The sequence below is a fragment of the Daldinia loculata genome, assembly GCF_022478755.1.
Source record: "Daldinia loculata strain CBS 113971 unplaced genomic scaffold F4817scaffold_61, whole genome shotgun sequence".
NCBI classification, from domain to species: domain Eukaryota; kingdom Fungi; phylum Ascomycota; class Sordariomycetes; order Xylariales; family Hypoxylaceae; genus Daldinia; species Daldinia loculata.
Genome location: NW_026054915.1, coordinates 173,054 through 195,899, shown reverse-complemented (window position 1 = coordinate 195,899; position 22,846 = coordinate 173,054). Strand labels below are relative to the sequence as shown.

Below are 22,846 nucleotides of genomic sequence, written 5' to 3'. Positions count from 1 at the left end.
ATTATATATTATTTATAATATTATTATAATTTTTAATAATTATAAATTTGATTTATATTTAAGTTTTTAATAAAGATATATTGGTAATAAATGTAAACCATTTATTTTATTTATTTTCTTTTTTATTTTATATAATTATTTTTAAAATTATAACCTTTAAAATAATAATGGATATATATAGTAAAAATTTATTTAAAGCTATTTTTTTAACTTTAACAGTTTATTTAAATAATTATTATAATTATTTTTATTGGATTTTAAGAATAAAATGGAATATTGTTTAATTTAACCTTTAAGATTAAATAAATTTAAATAAATATAATATTATTAAATATATTATTATAATTAAAACCAAAATTTTTATTTTAAAATTTATTAAAGATAAAAAGATTTTTATTTATAAAATAATTATAATTATTAAATAAGGTAATAATATTTTTATATAAAATATTTTAAATAATAATATTATTATATTAATTAATAATAAGTTTAATAAATTATTTAATAAAATTTAAAAATATTATATAATTGTTTAATTAAAAGAAATAATTAATATTTTGGTTATAAATTAAATATTTAAATATATTTAAAAAATAATTAAAAAAGAAATTTTATTACTTATTATATTTAAATATATTAATAATAATTTAATATTAATAATTAATATTTTTTATAAAATTAAATTATATTTTAAATTTATTAATTTATTAACTATTATAAAATTAAAAAAAAATTACTATAAATATTTTTAATAAATTTACATTAATAAAATAAAATTTATAAAATAGTTTTTTAAATAGTAAACATTATATAAAAATAATTATATTTATAAGATTTTAAAAATTAAAAGGAATGTTATAACCTTAAATTTCTTAAAGGTTATTAAAACTTGTTGGATTATAAATTAAATTATTTATTAAATTAAAGAATTTATAATTATAAAGTAAATTAAAGAGATTTTAAAGCTATTAATAAAATTTTCTTTGCAATTTTTAATTATTTTAAAGGATAATTCCATATTTTAAAATCCATTTACAAAAACTAGCGTATATTTTATAAATATATTATTTAATTTAGATTAAATTAATACTTTAAATATAATAGATTAAAAAAATAATTATTTTTACTATAATAATTTAATAAATATTTACTTTTAACAATTTATTAATTATAAAATCTTTTAATACATTATTATTAAAAGATTTAATCGTTAATTATTTAATATTTTTAATAAAAAAAGGTATAAAATAATTAAAAAACGCTATTAATTTATTAAATAAAAAATATTTTAAATTAAAATTAAATTAAAAAATTAATATATTAAATTAAAATATAAATTTAATAATAAAAGATATTAATTAAATAATAATAATAAGTTAAATAATTAATTAAATAATTAGAAAAATTATTTTAATAATTTAATAATTATAATTATAATTGGTAATATAAGGATTTAATATTAACTTATTTATAAAGTATATATTATATTAATTTAATTTAATTATTATTTATTAACTAATAATATTATTTTAAATATTTATAATAAATTTTACCTAATTAATAACAAAACTTTATTAAAATTTAATATATAAATAAAAATTAAAAATAAAGAAGTAATAAAAGTTAAATTATCAGTTTTATTTATTATTAATTAAAATATTAAAATAATAAAAGATATATTTAATAAATCGGATAAATTCAATATTAAAGATTTAATATTAACCAATATAATTATTATAAAGAAATTCCACGTTAATATTATATTAAAAATTATTTTTAAAGAAAAAGTAAAAATATAATATTATAATAAAACTTACATTTTAAAATATAAACTATAAATTAATAATAAAATTATTAAATAATTAATTAAACAATTTAACCTTTTATTTTTTAAATATAAACCATTTAAAATTTATTTATTATTTACTTATATTTCAATTATATTCCAATTATATATTAATATAACCAATTTTATAACTCACTTTATATTAATTATAATAAAAAGATTATTTACCTTTTTATTAAAAAGAGAAAATATTAAAAACTTATAACATTTTAAATTTAATTATTTAAAATTAAATATCTTAAAAATTTTAATATATAACGTTAAAAAAGTAAAGATTAAGAAAAAACCTATAATTAAATGTAAAACTTACGTTAAAATTTAAGGCAAATATATTATTTCTAAAAAGAAATTAAAACATTACTCTTTATAACCATTTTAAAAAATATTTTAGGATTTATTTAATTTTTTTATAAAATATAATAAAATATTGTAAATATTAACTATATTAAATAAATATTTAAGATTTACTATAATTTATATATTTTCTAATAAAATATAAAATAATATTATATTAAAAATTAACTAAATAAATAATTAAATAAGCTATTAATTTAGGTTAAAAATATATAAATTAAGATATAATAATAATATTTTAATATTTAATATATAAAAAATAATTTAATATAATTAATAAATATTTGAAAAAAGATTAAATTTAAAATTATTACCATTTATAATAAAAAAGTTAATAGGTAAGATTAAGAAATTAAATTAAAAATTTTAAATTAAATTTATTAAAATATAATTAAGCATTAATTTATTAAAAGAAATTATGGTTAAAATATATAAAGATAATAATTTATTTAATAAACTGGAATTTTAATTAAAAGAATAATTATAAATTATTATTAAAAATATTAAAAAGTTAATTTTATTAATATTTTAAATAATATAATTTAAAAATAATAAAAGTTTTTATAAATAATTTAAAACTATATTAAAATTATATTTATATTTATAATTATAAAATATATTTATTAAATTAAAATATAATTAATATAAAAAATAAATAAAATAAAAAGGTTTAGTTAAAAATATATATAAAATATTTAATTAGTTATAAAATTATTAATATATATTGTATATAAATCTTTTATTAATAAAAAATTATTTTAATAAAGGACGTTTAGTTTAATAAAAAATTATTTTATAAATCTGAAAAAAAATTATAATTATTTTAAATATTTGAAAAAAAATTAATATATATTAATAAAATATAGGAAAAATCAAATATTATTTTATAAAATATATTAAATTAATTAAATTAATAAAATAATAAATTTTTTACTTGTAATTATTTAATTAATATAATTTAAAATAAAAGGAATAAATTAACAGAAAAATTAAATTTAATAAAAGGTTAATTTAAAAAAAAAGTTATAAATAATAGTTTATATTATATTTAAATAAAATTAAAATTAATTTTTAAATTAAAAAATTTAGATATAATAAATTGGTAATAAAGGATTATAATATTTAAAAAAATATTTAAATTAAAGTAATAATTTAATAATATAAAAAGTATATTATAAGATATTAGTAAAAATTTTTTAAAAAAAAATATAAATAAATAATTGGGATTTATTATAAACTAGTTATTTATAAAAGCAATTTTAAATTTATCAGTTTATTAAAAGGTGGATATACCGGTTAAAAAACTTTGTTGGAAATATAAAAAAAAAAAATAGTTAGAATTTATAAGATATAACCGATAGGTTAGAAATAAAAATCTTTTAAAAGATAATAATATAAAGGATATAATTTTATTAACTATTATTTTAATTATTATAAAATATAACCGAAATAAAATAATTATATTTAAAAATAAATTATTTAAAGATTTTTTAAATATATTTTTATTTAATTAATAAAAAATTATTTATAAAAGAAATTATAAATATAAGATAATATATATTATTATTATAATTATATTATAATTAAAAAATATATTTAAATTATAAGATATAAATAATTAAGGTTTTATTTATAGGTTGGCGTTAATTAAATTATTATTTAAAAGATAAAAGGACTTAAAATATTATTTTTTAAATAAATAATTTAAAGAAAATGTTAATAGTAAGATATAAATTATAATTATTAAAAATGTTTAAAAAATTATTAATATAAATAAAGTAGAGTTAATATTATTATTAATTAAATAAATATTTAATTATAAATTTAATGTTAATAATTTTTTAATAATATATAAGTTTAAAGTAATAATAAAAGGAAATTTATAAAAAATAAATATTTTTGGTAATATATATGTAATTATTTTAATAATTAAAATGTTTAAGATTATAATAATTATTATAGTAAAATTTAATTTAAAGATTATTTAATATGACGTAAAAAACGTTTTTATTTATATGTTATATAAAAATGGTAGATTTATATATATATAATTATTAAATGGATATAAATAATTAAATAAATGTATATAATTAAAATAAGTGTTATATGGATTAAAGGACGTTTTTTTTTTATAATATAATAAAATATTGAAGATTTTAATAAATATTAAAATAGTAATTTTTATTAAAAAGTCATATTTATTTTATTTTTTAAATAAATTAATATATATATTGGTTTATGTTAATAATATATTAATAATATATTATAAAATATATTAAAAAGTAGTTAAAAAAGTGGTTAATTTTATAAAAAACGTTTAAAAAATGAAAGAGTAGGGATTAATAAATTAATATTTAAGTATTAAAATAATATATAATTGTAAATAAAAAATAATTATTTTTAATTATAAAATATATATTAAAAAAATAATTTAAAAATATAATTTAGTTAATTTATTATATAATCTAATAATTTTGATAATTATAATAGAATTATTTAAGTATAATAAAGTAATTAATAAAAAGATTATTAAAAAATATTAAAAAAAAATTAATTTAATATTATATATAGTTATAATAATTTATTTAAAAGTAATTTATATAATATTATAATTTTTTTATTATTTTATTAATTTAAGATCTTAATATTTAAAAATAATTAATTAAATTATTAAGTATTTATATATTAAATAAAGATTTTATATTAAATATAAAAGTAAAAATTTAGGTTTTAAAATATTATTTATAATTAAAAATATATTATTTATTAATAATAATATAATAAAATATTTTTTTTATAGTTATATTATTTTATTATTTAATAAATTAATAATATGGAAGGTAATATAATAAATAATTATATTAATTTTTATTATAAAAACCAAATTAATAATTATAAAAAAAATTGCAAAAAAAATTATTATATTTTAATATTTATTTAAAAATATTAAATTAAATATAAATAAATAATAAAGAATTTTTAATAATAATTAATAAATAATATAGTTAATAATTAAAAAAAAAAAATAGATTAATATAAAATTATAATATATTAATATTTAAAATATATGGTTATGTTAAGAATATATTAAAGGTATATTTAACGTAATTTATTTATTTATTAATTAAATATTAATTAATAGTTTAATAAAAAATTTTATAAAATAATAATTTAAATATTTTAAGGTATTTTTAAATTTATAATATAATATTATTATTAATTAATAATATGGAAACATTAAAAATATTATAATAATTTTTTATTACATTTTTAATTTTATATTAATATTATAAATTAATAATTATAAAAATAATAAAAAAACTATATTAATATTTATTAAAATAATTATTTAAATATTAATTAAATTTTATTATAAAATTATTAAATTAAGAATAATTAATATTACCAATAATAAATTATTTAATTATTTAAATTAATTTATTAAATAAAAAATAAATAAACTTTAACCATAATTATATAATAAAATAAAAATAACCAAATAAAGTATAAAATTAAAATAAAAAATTACGCTTATAAATATTATTATATAATTTTTCTTTAATATTATTAACGTTATTATTATATTAAATTTTAAAATTATTATTATTATTTACAAAGTTAATTATTAGACCAATTACTTTATTTATACCTTTGTTAAATATTTCCAATTTTTTCTTAAATTTTATATTTATATCCATATTATTTTTATTTTTTTTAATAAAATTATTTAAACCAGAATTTATTTAAACTTTATTATTTTCTATAATTTTACTATTAATACCTTTTTTTATTATACCATTATTTTTATAACTATTAATATCAAAAATTTATCTAATTTATTATAAAAATCCTTTTTATTTTACATATCTTACGCCACCACCTTTTTATTTATTATAATAATTTTCCTATTAATACGCAAATATTCTTAAACCACTAAATTTTTTATCGTTTTTTAAAACATTAAATAAAAACTATCCGTTATTAAAATTTATTTAACCTTTTTTTTTAACTTTTTTATTTAAATTTATCCATAATATTAATTTATACTAAAAAAATATATTTAATATATCTTTATCCAAATATAACTTTATTTATAAGCTTAAATAAATATAATTATTTAAATAATAATTAAATAAAAATTAAAAAATTAATTAATATTATAAATAAAAATAAAATAAAATAATTTATATAAATTTATAATTATAATTATTATAAACGCAAATAAAATATTTATTTAAATTATTTATATAATTATAACAATTAAAATTTAACTTATAAATAAAAAAAAAACTATAAAAATAATAAAAATAATATATATCCCTTAAAATAATACATATAAAATTAATATATTATTAAAAAATAAAAATTATAAATTTAATAAAACCATTAATTAAAGTAAAAAATTAACGCTTTAATAAAAAATTAACAAAAAATAACCAATAATATAAATAATTATTAAATATAAAAAATAACATTATAATTATTATATAATAATTATACCTTATATATATTATATAAAAATTAAAAAATATAACTTACTTAACAAACTAACCAAAATAACTAAAATAAATAAAATAGCATAACATTTTTTAATATAAATTTTATAAAAATTACTTTTAATACAATATTTCTTACCGCATCAAATAAAACTTAATATTAATAAAACGTTAAAATTAAAATTATTATAAATAACTATTATATTAATTACTTAAAAAACAAAAATCTTAAAAACCAAATTAAAAATTAAATAAAAGATAATAAAAATATAAAAAACAAAAAAGCTTAATTTTAAACAAAAGCCAATAAAACATACATAATAAACATTAATAATATTAAAAATTTAAACTTATTAAATTTTATTATAATAAAATATAATAAATAAATATACCAATAAATAAAATTACAAAAAAATAAAATTATAATTAAAATAAAAAATCAAATTTAAAAAATTATATTACATTAAAAAAAAACTTAAAAAAAAAAGCCAAAAAAATAAGTTAAAAAAACCTTTTATTTATATAAACCTCTTTTATTAAACTATTTTAAAACTATTATTACAACAATATAAATAATAATTACAATAAAAAAAATAATTTAATATATTGTTAAAATATTAACATAAATCCCAAACAATACATATAAACTTACTTATTAAATTTATTTCTTTTATTATACACTGTAATAATTATTACCCAACCCATTTTTAAAACAAATTATTACTTATATACGCAACTTTTAATAACGCTAACAAACTTAAAAATATAACATATTACTTTTATTTAAAAAATATATCGCATAAAATAAATAACCATAATTATAACATAACCATTACAATAATTATAAAAAACTATAACATTAACCATAATTATTATATAATTAATTAATTATATAAAAATTACGTTATACGCAATTATATTTTAAATAACTTAAACCTTTATATACCATTTATAATTACCATATATTATTTATGATATTACCATAACTTTTAACAAAAATATATTAAAAATTTAAAATATTAACCTTTTAAAAAAAAGTAAAAATCAAGCCTAAAAAATCAAATAAAAAATCGATATAAAAAAATTATAAAAAACAAAACTTTAATATTAACCATTAAACCAATTTTTTAATTAAAACTTATAAAATTAATAAACTTAAAATTAAACCAATTAATAAATAATAATCGTTAATTAAAAAATATTAAACCTTTAAAAATAAGATTTAATATTATAATTATTATATATTATTAATACTATTATTAATATTAGCAATATTATGTAAATTAAAGCTTACTACGTCTTATACTCTTAAAAAAGTTACGAAACAAAGCTTACGCTCCGTTCGCTTAAACGTTAAATAGAATAATAATAACAATAACAACAACAAACGACGAGAAAGAGAGAAACACGCATTTCAACATTGAACTCCGGACATCCTATATTCGAAGAATCATAGAGAAACTCCAATATACAGCCCTAGACCCCGTAACTCGGGAAATATTTACGAACCTCCATGGGAAAATAGCAACTTATAAATGTTTTAAACCATGGTGCGATTCTTTTGCAACTGGATACGAAAGCAGCGACGATCGCAAGCGACATATCGATCGCCACGATCTTCCCTTTTGCTGCGCCTTGGAAGGATGCCCTACATATCTACTTGGATTCGATACTCAATCAAAACTAGATCGACATATAAAACTTTATCACCATAAGACGGATAGTAAATTAGAATTCCCGGAGCCAGACCCCCAAAAACCCCTAACCCTTCGACAAGTTATTAAACGAGGAGACTTGACTGAATTTGTGTCATATCTGAGTTCCGGAGCGGACATCAATATTCTGCGGGCAAAAACTCCTCAGAGAGGTGCCCCTCTCAACGCCGCGGCAGATGATGGTCACTTCGAAATTTGCGAGTGGTTGCTTCAGAACGGCGCTGATATTAACACTACTGGGTTCAAGGGGAGAACTCCATTGCATTCCGCTGTGCTTAAAGGACATATTGAGATCGTTCGTTTCCTTCTTAGCCAGGAGGAATGTCTAGTCAATGAAGTCGACAACAACGGCATGTCACCGTTTCTAATCGCGTGTGAAATGGGTAACTTAGCCATTGTCAAGTTGCTGGCTGAAACAGGCAAAGTCCAAACTGATCGACACCCTTATGGGTTACCGCCACTTGGCTATGCCAGTAAAAATGGCCATCTTCCTACTGTTCTATATCTTCTACGGGAGATGCAACGTGGTCCGGTTACAAGAGAAATCCTAGCAGCTACTATTTTGAACGGACATAAATCTGTTGCTGAAGCATTGTTGCCTGCAATTGCGAGTTCATCCCAGGATAGCTCTCTGGATAGACCATACGATAGTGGCTTTCCACCAGATCGCGTAAAGCTAGGACCCGACCGGTTCGTCATATTCAATCAGCATATCTCCCGCTTGCTTGATGTGGATTTTATTCCTATGCCTGGTATCTCCGGAGTTAAATCCATCACGTTCAGCCACTGTGGCAGATATATTGCTTTAGCTCGACCTCATGGGATTGAAATATACGATATTATCAAGATGGAACGTACTGCAAACTCAAAGCATGATGGTATTCGGGGTCATAAAGACATTATGTCTTTCAGCCCTGATGGAAAATACCTCGTCGCAGTCACGGCGGCACAATTCTCATCAGTTTCTGTAAGTTATCATATTCCTTATAGTTAAATGACATTCTGACCAGATTAGATATGGGATATGACGGACAAAACACATCACAGAACATTTGAAATTACACACGGCTCTGTCAGGTCAATCCATTTTCGAAAGGACGGACGCATATTTCTTATTATTGTCATGGACAGTTCCATCGAACTTTGGGATGTTGAGAACGGTTTTGCAGAAATAACCTTCAGTCTGGACGTTTCTGTTAATAAAGCTTCTATATCCTCAAATGGCAAATACTTGGGGGCAGAAAGTAGAGATGGCACAGTCTGCATCTGGAATATATCTACAAGAGAGGTCCTAAAACGCTTTGAGAGAAGCAATCCGTATGATAGGTATACAGCCTCCCCTATTACCTTCTCTCCGAAGGATGAGAATACATTTTGCTATAGTACGACGGAAGGACCCCAGCTGGGTAAGGTTGAAGGAGGTCCGTGTACTCAGTGTACTTCAAAATGCAAAAACCCGAATGTAAGTCTCTCAAAATGGCGGGCAAGATTATATACTATGCTAAAACCTAACAGGGTAAAGCGAACGTTTTTGCTTTCACGTCTGATTCTAATCTTCTTATATTCGATAAAAAACGTAATATTACAGAGTTCCTCGATACGCAATCTGGCCTATCTCACTTCATACTCCAAGGTAAGGGCAAGTCACTTTTTGGCACACGAATTGGAATTGCTTCAAGCCCAACCCAGAGATTATTTGCAATTTATGATAATGATGAGGTTTCACTCTGCTCATATAGATACCTAGGTACCTAGATAGGTAGCTATACTGAGTTAGTTCCGCATTGTATTTTATCTCATTTTTAATTTGAATTAACTACACGTCACGTAAAAGAGGGTGGTTGAAGGAATAGTCAAAGGTCACCTGCTATTAGCAAAAATCTAGACCTTTGACAACTATCTACTCTGAGAGAATTTAGCATGAGATAATCGTCTCTGTAAATTCTTAAGTGCATAATTAATTTAGTATATTCGTATTTAATTCGTCTAGAAATGTTACCATGCAACCTTGAAATAACACGCACTTAATCGACTCTTGTCAGACATAAATGTCTGTCCGACATATAAAATGTAATAGAATAAAATCTGTTACCAAATAACCTTTTAGTGGTATAGCGGTTGTTCAACAACTCTTGGTGGAAATGCCTAGAATTGATGCAACGCTAAAGATCTAATCTCTTTACTACTACCTTACGAGATCTTAGCAGACAACAAGGTACTCTAGGCATCCAACCATTAGCTAGCTAAACAAGGCGTCTCTTTACCAGAAAATCCTCATGGACGTCTTACTTTCGCTGTAGCTCTTCGTATATGGTTCATAAAACCGACTACTCAGTTCCGAACAGCATATATTCCCATATCATAGATTTCGATATACCTAAAGCTTTAAATCCTAAATCTAAGAGATATTAATGATTTATAGTAATTTAGTTCATATTTGACTATTACAACTCATACCCGGCATCATATAGGTACCTAGGTAAGTATTTTAACAGTTTGCTTCTTTTTATAAGCACCTCATTTACATACCTAATATATTAGTATAAGTAGTTAAGTAGTTTCCAGGTGTTAGAAATATATTAAAAATAATAGCCAGCACTATGCAAAAGTAAAATCGTAGTCTTTGAAATATACCACATATTTATCAAATTTGTAATAACTTACTACATGGAGATGTATGATGATTTAAGATTGGTATCCCCGATTCCCATCTACTGAATCCCCCGGCCAATTCATCCCATTCGCCGAGGCCACCCAATTATTCCAATCAACCTTGCCGTCCAAGTCTACGTTCAGATCCGCCGCCTCCAAATCCATATCGGCAAATACGTCAACCGACGGGTCCGCATCAGCCCATAGCCAAGCTCCGAAGCCTGGTCCCAAGTCCATAGACGCCGAAGATAACCCGTAGGCTGGACCAGCCGACCGAGTCCCCGGTGTAGCTGAGATATGAGGATTCTGTTGAAAGCCAAAGTTCGGCTCGGGGAAACTCCCGCTGGAAATATCTGGCGGAAAAGCTCCGCTCCCCTGCGGTAATCTAGACTGGGGATAAGTGAACCCGGGTTGGGGTACTGAGGCGCCCGGATCATACGAAGAAGCAGAGCCGAAACCCGGTCCGCTAGTTTCAGCAGAATAGGTAACACTAGGTGGTACTAGAACCCCTCTACTGAGCTGAACAACCGTCTGCGTATAGTCCCCCAGACTTTGTGGCACGGTTACGAGCTGGCGCCAGCGCTCACGGAAAGTCTCGGCGCTATCGGGGCCCGGAAACGGGCCCGAGCTACTCGGTTGAGTAGCACCCCGGTCCTCCGTCTCCAACTGCCGTGCTGCCTGCAGGTTAGACCGAAGCCGCTCAATCTCGACTTCGCGGTGTCGGCGGGCCTTAGCCATAAGTTTTCGGAGAGGGACCCAGAAGCGCAAGTCCTTATCAGTGCTGCTACGAGCGGGAATAAGCCAGTTGCTATGGAGCGCGACCCATGCGCGTTCGACGAGAGGCGACCAGGGGCGCCGTGTCACTTCGATTAGGAGGTAGACGACGGCATACCAATGCGTGTACGTTTGGTAAATCCAACGCCATTGGCGACAGGCCCGTTCAGCGTTGAGCGCGTGATTATACTCGGCTACTTCGATCGCAGCTATGAATAGTCTGTTGCGCATCTCGTCGGAAGCATGCTCGCTTTGGGACGAGAAGAGCACTGGGAAGTAGACTATTAGACTCATCTTGGCCATTACAAGCCGTGCGATAACGACAACAACCCAGTATGTGACGTTTCCCTCTGCGTTAGAGTATTGGAGGTATGTTTTCTCTAGCCTCCCGTAGTACTCGTTCAGTAGGCGATCCTGGACATCTATCTGCGGCACCCCATCTTTAAGACTCACAGCCATCATTTCCCTCGTTACTTCGCACTGAGAGCTGGTCATGAGAGAGAAGGTCATATCGGTTATACCCTCTCTCTCCTTAGGCATTTCCTTTGTTTCGGGGTCGATGTCATCATTGTTAATATTCAGGGGCTGTCGCGTGTCGAAACTGCCGGGGGTGATGGTGAGGTCCATGCCTTGGTCTTCAGAGGCCCTCACATCAAGGAGGCACACGTGCCACCATAGTCTTCGTCGCATTTCGGCTTCAAAGGGTGTAAGGTGAGGGAAACGGCTACCATCACGATGTAATCCTAGAGCTAGAGCCATCCTAATGACAAGTCCTGTCATCATGTACACAAACCTCGGGCTATCATATCGGCGAGCTAAACATAAGAATATAGCAAACGCCTGTATAAGAACTATGTCGGGAACATTTAGAAAGTCTGCTTTTGCAAGCGCATACTCTAATCCCAGACGGTACTTTAGGTTAAGTTCGGATTTAGAAGAACCGAGATTAGCTACGACCTGTAGAACACACGATACATGAGTATTTATTAGGTAGTTACAAGTAAATAGTTTAATGAGAAGCTTACATCTTCCTCCTCCATCGAGGTTATGGCAGAATAATATATAGCAAACATTAGAGCCTCGTTGACCGGTGTGAGAATCGATGGGCCACTGTCTTGCAGACTCTGTACCATCTTATTCAAGGTAGGCATATGAACCACCTGGGTTAGAATATTGACGTTCTGATAGAAGACGTCCACAATAAATGGGATCTGGGATAGCGGCGGGTGAAACTCGCGAATATTAGGTCCATGGGAGCTAAGATTGTGGCCGAACAGAAACGCGTGGCGTTGCGAGGGCGTCCTATCTAGTTCCTGGGTAGACGGGGTCTTGCTAAGTGAATCCTCGTCCTCGGAACTATCGTAGTCTCCACTAGCCAGACCCAGAGTTTCCATTTTAAGACCATCGAGCTATTTCAGACATCAGCAACTCGAATTCGAAGAGCTTCAATAGTTGGTATGGTCTGTCTTGCCTTACCTCGTCATTAACCCGCGACCAGAAGCCGTTGCTTACGTAGTGACTCTGACCAGCATCCCCGAGAACAAGTCTACCAAACTGCTTCGATAGATTAGAAGTATTTGTAACAGGGGGCGAAGCCGTATGGCGATCTGCCTCATGGTCACGGCTCGAACTCCCCGGCGAGTTTGCCGAAGGTGAGCCATGGCTACTGGTATTTGCAGCGCTGTGCGCTTGCTCCAACTGACTACTAAGTTCTTTCACAAGGCCTTCGAGGTTTCGAAGCCTATCCATAATTTGACTGACACCCGGGCCGGCTTCTTGCTCAGCCTTAGCATTGTTCGCAATGCCCTCCAGTCGACGAGCCCATCGCGGGGGCTTGTCGGAGGAAGGAAAAACGCAGGGGATTCTTGCGCGGCGGCAATTTGAACATGGTGACGTCTTGTCACATCGCACCTTTCGCGTGCGGCATGTGACACAACTGCGTGGCTTTGGCCCAGGTGTCGCGGACGTTCCTAGAGAGGTGCCGGGTCGGGAAGCGTTCGCGTTTATTTCGGGGGATGGACCCGCGCCAAGGCCAGTCGACGCTAACCCCCCTGGAGCTTCCCGGGTAGCTGTCGCATATTTGATGGTCGGGACGTGCGACATAGGTGTCTATTTTGCTACGGATTACGGAATACGCTACGATGAATCAGCTCTTCGGCCAGACTTTCATGTAGTCTTTTCTTACATGTCTATAAATTTAGGTGTATTGTTCATGTAAACGAATTAGTCACGAAACCAAAAAGGGGTGGCTTCCGTCAGCGTCAGCGCCGAATAGAGGCTAGCACCCGGGCGCAAGTGTGCCAAGCCGGGGCAATTGCGCCCCGAGTTACCCGCACCTGCTCCGAGAACTTCGCGAGAACTTCCCAGTGCCTGAATAGTCTCATCCTATGGAATAAACACGTAAGCATCTGAGCAACTCGAGGAGTCATTGAGAATTGAGAAGTAGGTATAATAAAGATAAAATGTATGTGATAGACCCGTCCAATGTTGTCAGTTGTATAGGACACTTCGATAGCCAACATCAATAGCAGCAACTTCGTATTAACCGCTCTTATACAAAGTCACTACCCATACAGCTAAAACTACTGCTGCACTTTAAACCTAATATTTTACTCATTATTCACCAACCCGGACCATGGCTTCTAAGACAGTTGCTTTCTTCGGCGCAAGCACGGGTATAGGTCTTTCAGCGCTGAAGCATTCTCTCGCTGCCGGTTATCAATGCGTCGCGCTCTGCCGGGACCCGTCCAAGCTTACCTCAGTATTGACAAGTGAAAATGCGCCCAACCTTAAAGTCGTACAAGGAAACGCGCATGATTCCGCGGCTGTCACTCGCTGTCTCGAGGCTGCGGACGGTAAACTTGTTGATGAGGTAGTTTTCACTATCGGAGGAAAGCCCATCCCGTCAAAAATGACTATTGACGATCCACATGTCTGCGAGAAAGGCATTGCAACTGTTCTTGATTCCATCGCCACACTCAGAGAGCAAGGTGTCATCGGTAGACCACACATCATCGTATGCAGTAGTGCCGGCATGTCCAAGTTCGGGCGGGACATACCTGTCGCCTACGTCCCATTATGCTCCCTCCTTCTCAAGGTCCCTGGCGCGGACAAGAAAATCATGGAGAACAAGCTCGCCACGAGTGGTGAAGACTTCACCGTCGTGCGGGCGGCTATGCTCCTTATCGATGGCGAGACAGATAAGCCAATCCGTGTTGGCATCGAAGACCCGAAAACCGGGATTGAATCCAAAGCTATTGGATATAGCATCTCGAGGGAGGATGCGGGAAAGTGGATAGCACAGAATCTCGTAATAGAGAAAAACCAGAAATATTTTAACAAGACCGCGACGATAGTTTATTAGAGGATGACTTGGAGTCGGCAAGCAATGTGTATATAGTTGTACAGAATTTTTTTGAGTGTTTGTATGTCAGCAAAGGACGGAAGTTAGAATACCTGTAACCTGGTTGCGTTGCATTTAAAGAAACGGATGATTATAATAGATTTTGGGGCTTTCATATACCTTCATACCTACGAAAGTACCTATAAGCACATGTGGAATAAAACGTTGAAAGTGACTATATTCAAAACTTTGCATCGTGGGATCTTGACAATGGGGTGTGGATGTAGTAACGAAGGCAAGTGGGAGAACCCAGAAAATATGAGCACACCCCGAATCTCACAGCCATTCTCGTGATGAAAACTTTCAAAATTAGACATGTTAGCTAATATATTATGTAGGTACCTAATATAATATTATAAGCTCTATATTTGCTTAAAATGCCCCTTAGAGATACATAGAGTTAAGATGTTAATATTCGATCAAACCCTCATACCTACCTAACGTAGGTACCTAACCTTAAACTCTAACAGACAAGCCACATTCGCACCGCCACATCTGATAAGATCTCTCATAAAAGCGGAACTAAACGCGCTAAAATCCCATCAATTGATGTCGTCACTTATTCGTTCCCGACTATCGGTGGCGTCGCTTCGCAGCATCAAACTTATACATCTTCACATACTTCCTACATTCAATTATCCTTCCTAATTCTCCAAACCACCCAACCTTTTCAACATCTCATACCTAAAAACACTCCGGACGCCCTCTCAGGACTAGAGCGGCATCGGTTCGGGATGAGGCATGACATTCCGCTGCGCAGTGTCCGGGACCACTTTGGCCGCTCACGCAGTTTGCCCGCGCCGATATCTGCTATACGCCTCTTTTCTCGTAGCACCGACTGCCAGCTCGACGGCCAAGCAGCAGCAGAAGCCGTTCCACAGCACCGCGGGCCTCCGAGATGAGCAGATCGACAACTCCCGGAACCACTATGAGACGCTGAAACTGCAGCCGGGCGCAACGCCTGCTGATATTAAAAAGTGAGCATTTCCAATTCTTGTCCCTACCAGGTACATATATCCCATTATAGCCTGGAATAGCCTGGAATAAGCTACTCCCTACCATATCTACCCAACACATACCCCCCCAACTCTCTAACATACACACAGGTCCTTCTACGCCCTCTCCAAATCCCACCACCCCGACCACCACCCCTCCAACCCGCACGCCTCCCGGCGCTTCATGCGCATCAGCGAGGCCTACTCCATACTCTCGATCCCCGCCAAGCGCGCCGCCTACGACCGGGACACATTGCGCCTACACCACCCTTCCTCCCCTTCCTCCCCTTCCTCTCACCCCCACCACCGCGGCTCCTACAGCAGCACCAACCCCGCCGGCGGTCGCCCCGCCTCGGGCCTAAGCCGCCGCCGCGGCACATACCAAGGCCCGCCACCGAGTTTCTTTCGGAGCGGCGGTTGGGGCGCCCACGGCGCCAAGCGCCGCGCCGCGCATGATGAGAGCACAGGGTCCTCTTCTTCTACGTCTCACACCTCATCTTCTTCCACTTCTCATGCCTCCTCCGCAAGTACAAACTCCTTCGGTGCAGGGGGCATGGGACCAGGCCAAACGCCCTTTGGCCGCGGCGCCGAAGACGACGTCCCGCACTTCGACCGGGTATCCCATGAGCGCACGGGCCGGCATATCGATAGTCGGCGAGCGGTGCGGCGCGCGCACCTCGACAGTCAGTACATCAACATCGAGCCGGAGCGAAGCACCGCCGGCATGTTCTTCCTAATCGGCGGTGTGCTGATGCTGAGCGTGTTGGGTCCGTTCGCGGTCACCAGGATATGGAATCGGGGTAGTGGGGGCGGGGACAAAAAGTTGGAGAGAAAGGGGAAATAGGATTCGTTAATTCGGCGGCGCAGTAGAATCAACCGCCGGCATTTACTATACGTCACAGGGAGCAAATTTTTGAAGAAGTATGCAGAGACAAAGAAATCTCCCATAATTACAGAAGCGCAAAGAATTCTGTATATTCAGAACGATGCAAATATTAGCACTTGGACGGCATCGAACGTCCAAGAGGTCTAATGTCTACAATTGAGATATTTTGACTCGTATGCGAAGAATCCTGCTTGTTTTGTAAAGCATACAAATAATGACGAGAGGGTATTGGGCATGATTCCCGGGAATTCGTCTACAAAAGTCCGAAACACTCCTTTAGCTTTAGGCTAACCAATTTAGCTCTCGAAGGTGAAGCTGGCGCCGACCTATTCCTCTGTTAGATTTTGAGAACTATAACTAAGTGCCAGTGATACGAACCTTGTGGGTGGCCTGCTCGAGCTTCTGGGTGTCGAAAGAAGCGCCGAGACCTAGGGTAACGCCAGGGCGAAGAAGAACGTTGTAGGAGACAGCGGCAACGCCACGGTCGTTGATCTTGGCCTAATTTTATTTCATTAGCAATTTCCTTAAGTTACCGAGCCCAGTTGGGTCGAGAATTGAACAGACCTTGGCGAAGGAGACGGGGTCAAGACGGTACTTGCTGGCAACCTCAAGACCGACAGCGCTTCCGCTCTTGGAGTTCCAGGTAGCCTTGGCACCAGCCTCGACCTGGCTGTTCACTTTGTGGTAGTAGCTGGCCGCAAAGACGCTCAGGTTGTCAGTGGCAGTGATGGCAGCGCTGTACTGAGGAGCAATGTAGCCAACGGCGGCGCTGTAGCCGGTAACAGCAGCCTTTTGGACATCATATCCAGCCGAGGCACCAGCAAGGAAACCTTCGTGACCGATAACGGCGTCGACGTTGGCAGTGGGGCCCTTGAGGAGGTCGAAGAAGGCACGGCCGTGGAAAGCGGATTGCTTGAATGTAAGGTTGAGCTTAACACCCTTGTTTTGGGTGGCGGGTAGGAAAGAGAAGATGGACTCGGCCTTCAGTCCCTTGGCGAGGGTATCGGCGAGCTCAACCTTGGTGTCGAGGGCGTTGGCCGTGTTCCAGGTCTGAGTCAGAGTGAGGCCTGCGCGTCGGTATAGCATTAGTAATTGTGAGCCATGTTGACTTAGGAAGATAGAGAAATCGAGAGGCCAGGTTGGAGCTTTTATTCCCCACAACGATACTGTAAGCGAACTCGCTTGGCGTCTTTTGGTGTGCGACTTGATGGTCTGACTGGGAAAAATAGTGGTTGAATTACCGAGAGACTTGTCTGTGTATTTGCCTTCGATCTGCAAGCGCGTTTGTTAGTCTTAAGTGTACTTTGTCGCGGGATTATCCCCATAGCTTGTACGTAGGAATTGTCTTCTGTCGGTAGCTAGCTGACGAGGAGAGGTTGGACTGAGAATACGTACGGCACCGCTGGTAGCCTTCTCGTGGCTGCTCTTGCCAGTGACCTTGAAGGCGACATTGTTGGGAGTGTTGCTTTTAACCTCGATGGTTCCCGCGGAGAGGTGGTAGAAGTCCTTGTTCAGCAACTATAATTGTTATGATTAGAACGTCTTCGCAACAAAACCGAAGTTCGAGCTGCGGGAAATTTGTCGAATATTCGGCGGCAACAGCCGAAGTGGGACAGCTTCGGCGTCGGAGCCGTTTGCTTTTTTTATTTACTCACGTCATTTGCCGACTTGGAAATATCAGCGAAGGCGGGGATAGACATCTTGGGCAGATTGGTTCACGGTGCGAGTATTTGTGGTTGAGTTAAAGGTTGGGTTGTGGGAAAAGAAGAAAAAGATTTGTGGATGTGGATGTGGAATTGGTACAAGATAAATTCGGATTGGAAGAACGCAGGCCTCAACAACTTCGTAGGACAGCAGCGAGGTACAAATTTGTTTTCTTTGGCTCTTTCCTTGCCGGGTTCTTATCGGCACCCAAACTTAGTAGATTGCAACTAGACGGGGAACATGAAGCTAATTGGAGAAGTGACAGCCGGCAGAATGCAGAATGATAAACCGTGACACCTGGCAGTCCCAGTAAACATCGACTTTACATTCAGATTTACTGCCCAATTAACCCCTGTCCACGTGGGAATTGTCTACACCGGGAGTGGTTTAAAGCACCATAACCGTGAGATTACAACCAGGATCAGTTCAATACTCTACTACTATGTATGTATGAGTTGCAGTAGTTTCTTTGAGCTGTCATACTGCATCACAAATGTCAAGAATTCATCTGATTTATTTTCGTCCCGAAGAAAATCAACAGCTTAGTTTTTCTAGTGCACATTCAAGTGAAGAACCTATTTTACAAGTTACAGGATTGTAATAAGACGAATATGCTGCTGGCAAGGCAAATTTCTATTGGTATTGTCACAGCCAAAGTCTATCTTCACACCCCTACCAAAAGACCAACCAGTCTTAGTCTCATCATACTTGCTTAGGATTCCCCATAATGGTGCAATTCGTGCAATTCAACATCGCTAGTCGTGCGATTCTATCCCCAGTAAATTGCCCCTCTTATCTAGACTAGTTATTGAAGCCTCAAACTATGCGTCTCTGCTTTGTTTCATGCCATTTACCTAACATAGCAGGGCCATATTTATGCCGATTTGTTATACTTGGCGACGTGCGTCGCGATAGCTCTACATTTTATATTAGTACCTAACAGCTTTGATTGATATAGAACTATGACAACTTACCGTCCGCTAGGATCGGTCTGCTTTGACCATGTCGGGGTCCATCGCATCACAGTGGAAGCGCAGTGAGGAGGGAAATGCTCGTCGAACATCATACGGTACCAGTAACTTTATCAGGAAATTAGCAAGATCCAACGTAAGACATAGAAGAAGGAAAACATACGCCTCCTTGGTATCGGGAATATCGTTGCCCCACTCAGGCTTGGGGTTCTTCATCATCTCATCGGTGACATGAAGTTCGGCGTTATCCTTTAGAGCATCGATCCAACCATAGCCAACACCATCAGAGAATTGTTCCTTCTGTCTCCAAAGGATCTCGTCGGGTAAGTACGGCTCGGCGCTGGGATCATCAGAAGTATCGAACGCTTTCCTCAGAATCCATTTCTCGATTCGGTCTTTAGTAATCATCTTCTCCTGGGGGTCGATGTTCATGCAGACTTCGAGGAACTATAAACTACGTTAATAAAAGCGCAGACAATGGTGACAGATGGACGGCCATGATAAACATACCTGCTTGTCAAGGAAGGGGACACGAGCCTCGAGACCCCAAGCTGAAGTAGACTTGTTGGCTCGTAGGCAATCCGCAAGATGGAGGTTCTTGACTCGGCGGACGGTCTCTTCGTGGAAAGCCTTCTTATCCGGCGCTGCATGGAAGTAGAGGTATCCTCCGAAAATCTCATCACTTCCTTCGCCACTAAGCACCATCTTAATCCCCATGGCCTTAATCTTTCGCGATAGCAGGTACATAGGCGTCGAGGCACGGATTGTCGTCACGTCGTACGTCTCGAGATGGTAGATGACATCAGACAATGCGTTAAGACCATCCTCGATAGTGAAGGTCATGACATGATGTTTTGTGCCGAGGAACTTGGCTACCTTGACGGCAGCTTCATTGTCGGGGGAGCCGGGTAAACCGATAGAGAAAGAGTTGAGTTGTGGGAGGTATGTTACGGTAGAGAGCTTGTTCTCATCGTCGATACCGACCAAGCCCTCACCCTTGTCAGGGTCTTCAGTCGGCTCGGTAGCGGTGCCATTAGCGGCGGCCAATGCCGCCTTCTTGAGCCTCAGAGTTTCTCTTTGGGCAATGGATGCAACCAAACTCGAGTCAAGACCGCCTGACAATAGTACACCATAAGGAACTTCGGCCATGAGCCGTTTCCTCACAGATTTCTCTAGTGTTTCCCGAACGAGCTTCAGGTCCAGGGGAGTATCTGGGATTTTTGACTCATCCCACCAAGTCGGCTGGAAATATCGAGTGGTCTCGTTGGTTTTGGTGTCGTAGATGTGTCCCGGCGGAAAGGTGCGAATCTTATCGCAGACGGAGTGCAGGCATTTCAGCTCCGAAGCGAAGTAGGTAGTACCCGGCTCCTTAGAGGACCAACCTTGGTATAGCGTAGTGATACCGATGGGGTCGCGGGCCGCGATGGTTCGGTCGAGGGTTTTGTCGTACAGTACAAATGAGAACATACCATCCAAGTACTTGGGAGCGTCGAGTCCATATTCCATGTACTACAGGCGCGTTAGATAATGTGACATCATAAGACACAATACATATTATAGGCATCCTTACCAAGGGAATGATAACCTCGCAGTCAGAAGCAGTCTTGAAGTGATAGGGGGTCTTGAGACTTTTTCGAATTAACCGATGGTTGTAGATCTCGCCATTGACGGCAAGTATTATGGTTTCGTCCGCATTGGTCAGGGGTTGTGCGCCGGACTCTGCGACCTTGTAAGTAAAGAGATTTTGTTAAGTTGAAAAATTGATAAGAAATACATACCGACGCCGACAATGCTCAACCTTTCGTGGCACAAGACTAGAAACACGTTGGTTAGAGGTCATTCCAATACTAATTTTCCTCTAATAGGTAAATCTTACTTGTGTTCTTGCAAATAACACTTCCACCTGTACCAAACGGAAGTGGTCAGAATATATCGATAATATCACTAGGTTCGCTACGAGGTAACTCACTCCAGTCGGGGCCTCTGTGCCGAATTCTGCGTAGAACATGTCAATTAAAGTAATAGAGCTTAAATACATCTTATACGTACTGCTTTGCCAGTTTCAAGGCCGTCGGCTTGAATTTCTGGACGTCGGGATGACTAGGCGCAAACGTCTTATTAGTATATAGGGCAATCTTCCAATGGCATCACAAGTAAATCCAATCGATAATTATTTTTGGTGGGGTTTTGGCGATTGTCAATTGCCCCTCCATGACATTGATTGCTTTGATTGCTTAATCCATGCAGGGAAAAAGGTAAACTCACCAGTGACACGCGAATATTCCACACATCTTATCTGCCTCAAAGTGTAGTTGGTAGGATGCAGAATATGACTGAAAGACTTTTGGAAAGAGTAACTAAAGAAGAAGAAGGTATTTCTGTCAGAATTAAAAAAGACGGGCCACGCGACTAAAACTTCGAGAAACGTGGAGAGGCAAGAGCGACCCGGAGACTTTGAGTCACAAAAATTTATTTAGGAGGTAGCTATCGGTATGTACTTTTGATGTACTTTTTATTATCATATTCGCCTTTAAATACCAAACTTGACCCGTTATACTTAAAACCTAGGTACCTAAATGTAGGGGGTATGGATCTTAGCCTGACGGCAATCTTTTGCTAGTTAGAACTGTCACGCCGGAAAAAAAAAGCCGATTTCGGACGGAGCTTTAAGAAACGGCTACCTAATAATACTGTCACTGACCAACCACGCGGTGCCTATTGAGCCGTGATATTCACGTTATCAAGACACGAGACGGCAAACGGGGATGTAGATATTTATACTAGGTACTATAAATATATAACCCTAAAAAGGTGGTATTTATTATATGCTAGTTACTTTAATTAGACTTACTGCTTACCTTATGTCATTTATATCCATCGTCCCTACGAATTAGAAGAAATGGGATTAATTTTATTCCAATATTAAAGAAGAAAAAAAACCAATAGGACAAGGGCAGATTCTGCGTAACGTTTGCATTATATTCGGATAACCACGTTCTATCGGATGCCTTATCACTCTTCATAACCCCCAAAATCTGCAAGAGGATATC

The 22,846-nt window shown here is 33.5% G+C and overlaps 6 protein-coding genes across 6 annotated transcripts; 3 read left to right on the top strand and 3 right to left on the bottom strand.

The window, feature by feature from the left end:
• Positions 1-8,057: 8,057 nt before the first annotated feature.
• Positions 8,058-10,245, top strand: F4817DRAFT_348904 (WD40-repeat-containing domain protein). The gene is made up of 3 exons (XM_049304755.1): positions 8,058-9,378; positions 9,427-9,873; positions 9,927-10,245. Exons 1-3 carry the CDS (start codon positions 8,764-8,766, stop codon positions 10,164-10,166), a joined length of 1,302 nt encoding a protein of 433 aa, XP_049155498.1. The 5' UTR covers positions 8,058-8,763; the 3' UTR covers positions 10,167-10,245.
• Positions 10,246-10,969: 724 nt separating this feature from the next.
• On the bottom strand, positions 10,970-14,049 carry F4817DRAFT_348903 (fungal-specific transcription factor domain-containing protein). Its single transcript, XM_049304754.1, has 3 exons — positions 13,314-14,049; positions 12,863-13,246; positions 10,970-12,794 (listed from the first exon to the last, which is right to left on the bottom strand). Exons 1-3 carry the CDS (start codon positions 13,938-13,940, stop codon positions 11,097-11,099), a joined length of 2,709 nt encoding a protein of 902 aa, XP_049155497.1. The 5' UTR covers positions 13,941-14,049; the 3' UTR covers positions 10,970-11,096.
• A 122-nt stretch (positions 14,050-14,171) lies between these two features.
• F4817DRAFT_348902 (NAD(P)-binding protein) lies at positions 14,172-15,478 on the top strand. Its single transcript, XM_049304753.1, has 2 exons — positions 14,172-14,301; positions 14,369-15,478. Exon 2 carries the CDS (start codon positions 14,473-14,475, stop codon positions 15,199-15,201), a length of 729 nt encoding a protein of 242 aa, XP_049155496.1. The 5' UTR covers positions 14,172-14,301; positions 14,369-14,472; the 3' UTR covers positions 15,202-15,478.
• A 503-nt stretch (positions 15,479-15,981) lies between these two features.
• On the top strand, positions 15,982-17,079 carry F4817DRAFT_361300 (DnaJ-domain-containing protein; the record flags this gene model as incomplete). The annotated part of the gene is made up of 2 exons (XM_049306390.1): positions 15,982-16,217; positions 16,347-17,079. The coding sequence occupies 2 exons, from the start codon at positions 15,982-15,984 to the stop codon at positions 17,077-17,079; spliced, it is 969 nt and encodes a 322-aa protein (XP_049155495.1).
• Positions 17,080-17,248: 169 nt separating this feature from the next.
• On the bottom strand, positions 17,249-19,177 carry F4817DRAFT_246193 (uncharacterized protein). The gene is made up of 5 exons (XM_049299102.1): positions 18,777-19,177; positions 18,517-18,639; positions 17,686-18,393; positions 17,500-17,619; positions 17,249-17,447 (listed from the first exon to the last, which is right to left on the bottom strand). Exons 1-5 carry the CDS (start codon positions 18,819-18,821, stop codon positions 17,418-17,420), a joined length of 1,026 nt encoding a protein of 341 aa, XP_049155494.1. The 5' UTR covers positions 18,822-19,177; the 3' UTR covers positions 17,249-17,417.
• A 111-nt stretch (positions 19,178-19,288) lies between these two features.
• On the bottom strand, positions 19,289-22,508 carry F4817DRAFT_348894 (asparagine synthase). Its single transcript, XM_049304752.1, has 10 exons — positions 22,062-22,508; positions 21,846-21,896; positions 21,766-21,791; positions 21,673-21,699; positions 21,575-21,610; positions 21,367-21,515; positions 20,307-21,305; positions 19,960-20,243; positions 19,800-19,904; positions 19,289-19,742 (listed from the first exon to the last, which is right to left on the bottom strand). Exons 1-10 carry the CDS (start codon positions 22,085-22,087, stop codon positions 19,700-19,702), a joined length of 1,746 nt encoding a protein of 581 aa, XP_049155493.1. The 5' UTR covers positions 22,088-22,508; the 3' UTR covers positions 19,289-19,699.
• Positions 22,509-22,846: the final 338 nt, after the last annotated feature.

Coding starts and splice junctions, on each gene's coding strand:
- F4817DRAFT_348904 (XM_049304755.1), top strand. CDS start 8,764: ATGTCACCGTTTCTAATCGCGTGTGAAATGGGTAACTTAGCCATTGTC. Junction 9,379..9,426: donor CACAATTCTCATCAGTTTCT/GTAAGTTATCAT, acceptor TGACCAGATTAG/ATATGGGATATGACGGACAA. Junction 9,874..9,926: donor CAAAATGCAAAAACCCGAAT/GTAAGTCTCTCA, acceptor AAAACCTAACAG/GGTAAAGCGAACGTTTTTGC.
- F4817DRAFT_348903 (XM_049304754.1), bottom strand. CDS start 13,940: ATGTCGCACGTCCCGACCATCAAATATGCGACAGCTACCCGGGAAGCT. Junction 13,247..13,313: donor GGTCGCGGGTTAATGACGAG/GTAAGGCAAGAC, acceptor TGTCTGAAATAG/CTCGATGGTCTTAAAATGGA. Junction 12,795..12,862: donor CCTCGATGGAGGAGGAAGAT/GTAAGCTTCTCA, acceptor TGTGTTCTACAG/GTCGTAGCTAATCTCGGTTC.
- F4817DRAFT_348902 (XM_049304753.1), top strand. CDS start 14,473: ATGGCTTCTAAGACAGTTGCTTTCTTCGGCGCAAGCACGGGTATAGGT.
- F4817DRAFT_246193 (XM_049299102.1), bottom strand. CDS start 18,821: ATGTCTATCCCCGCCTTCGCTGATATTTCCAAGTCGGCAAATGAC. Junction 18,640..18,776: donor TTTCCAAGTCGGCAAATGAC/GTGAGTAAATAA, acceptor TAACAATTATAG/TTGCTGAACAAGGACTTCTA. Junction 17,620..17,685: donor ACCCCGTCTCCTTCGCCAAG/GTCTGTTCAATT, acceptor AAATAAAATTAG/GCCAAGATCAACGACCGTGG.
- F4817DRAFT_348894 (XM_049304752.1), bottom strand. CDS start 22,087: ATGTGTGGAATATTCGCGTGTCACTG. Junction 21,611..21,672: donor TGTTATTTGCAAGAACACAA/GTAAGATTTACC, acceptor ACGTGTTTCTAG/TCTTGTGCCACGAAAGGTTG. Junction 19,905..19,959: donor ATTCCCGATACCAAGGAGGC/GTATGTTTTCCT, acceptor TTCCTGATAAAG/TTACTGGTACCGTATGATGT.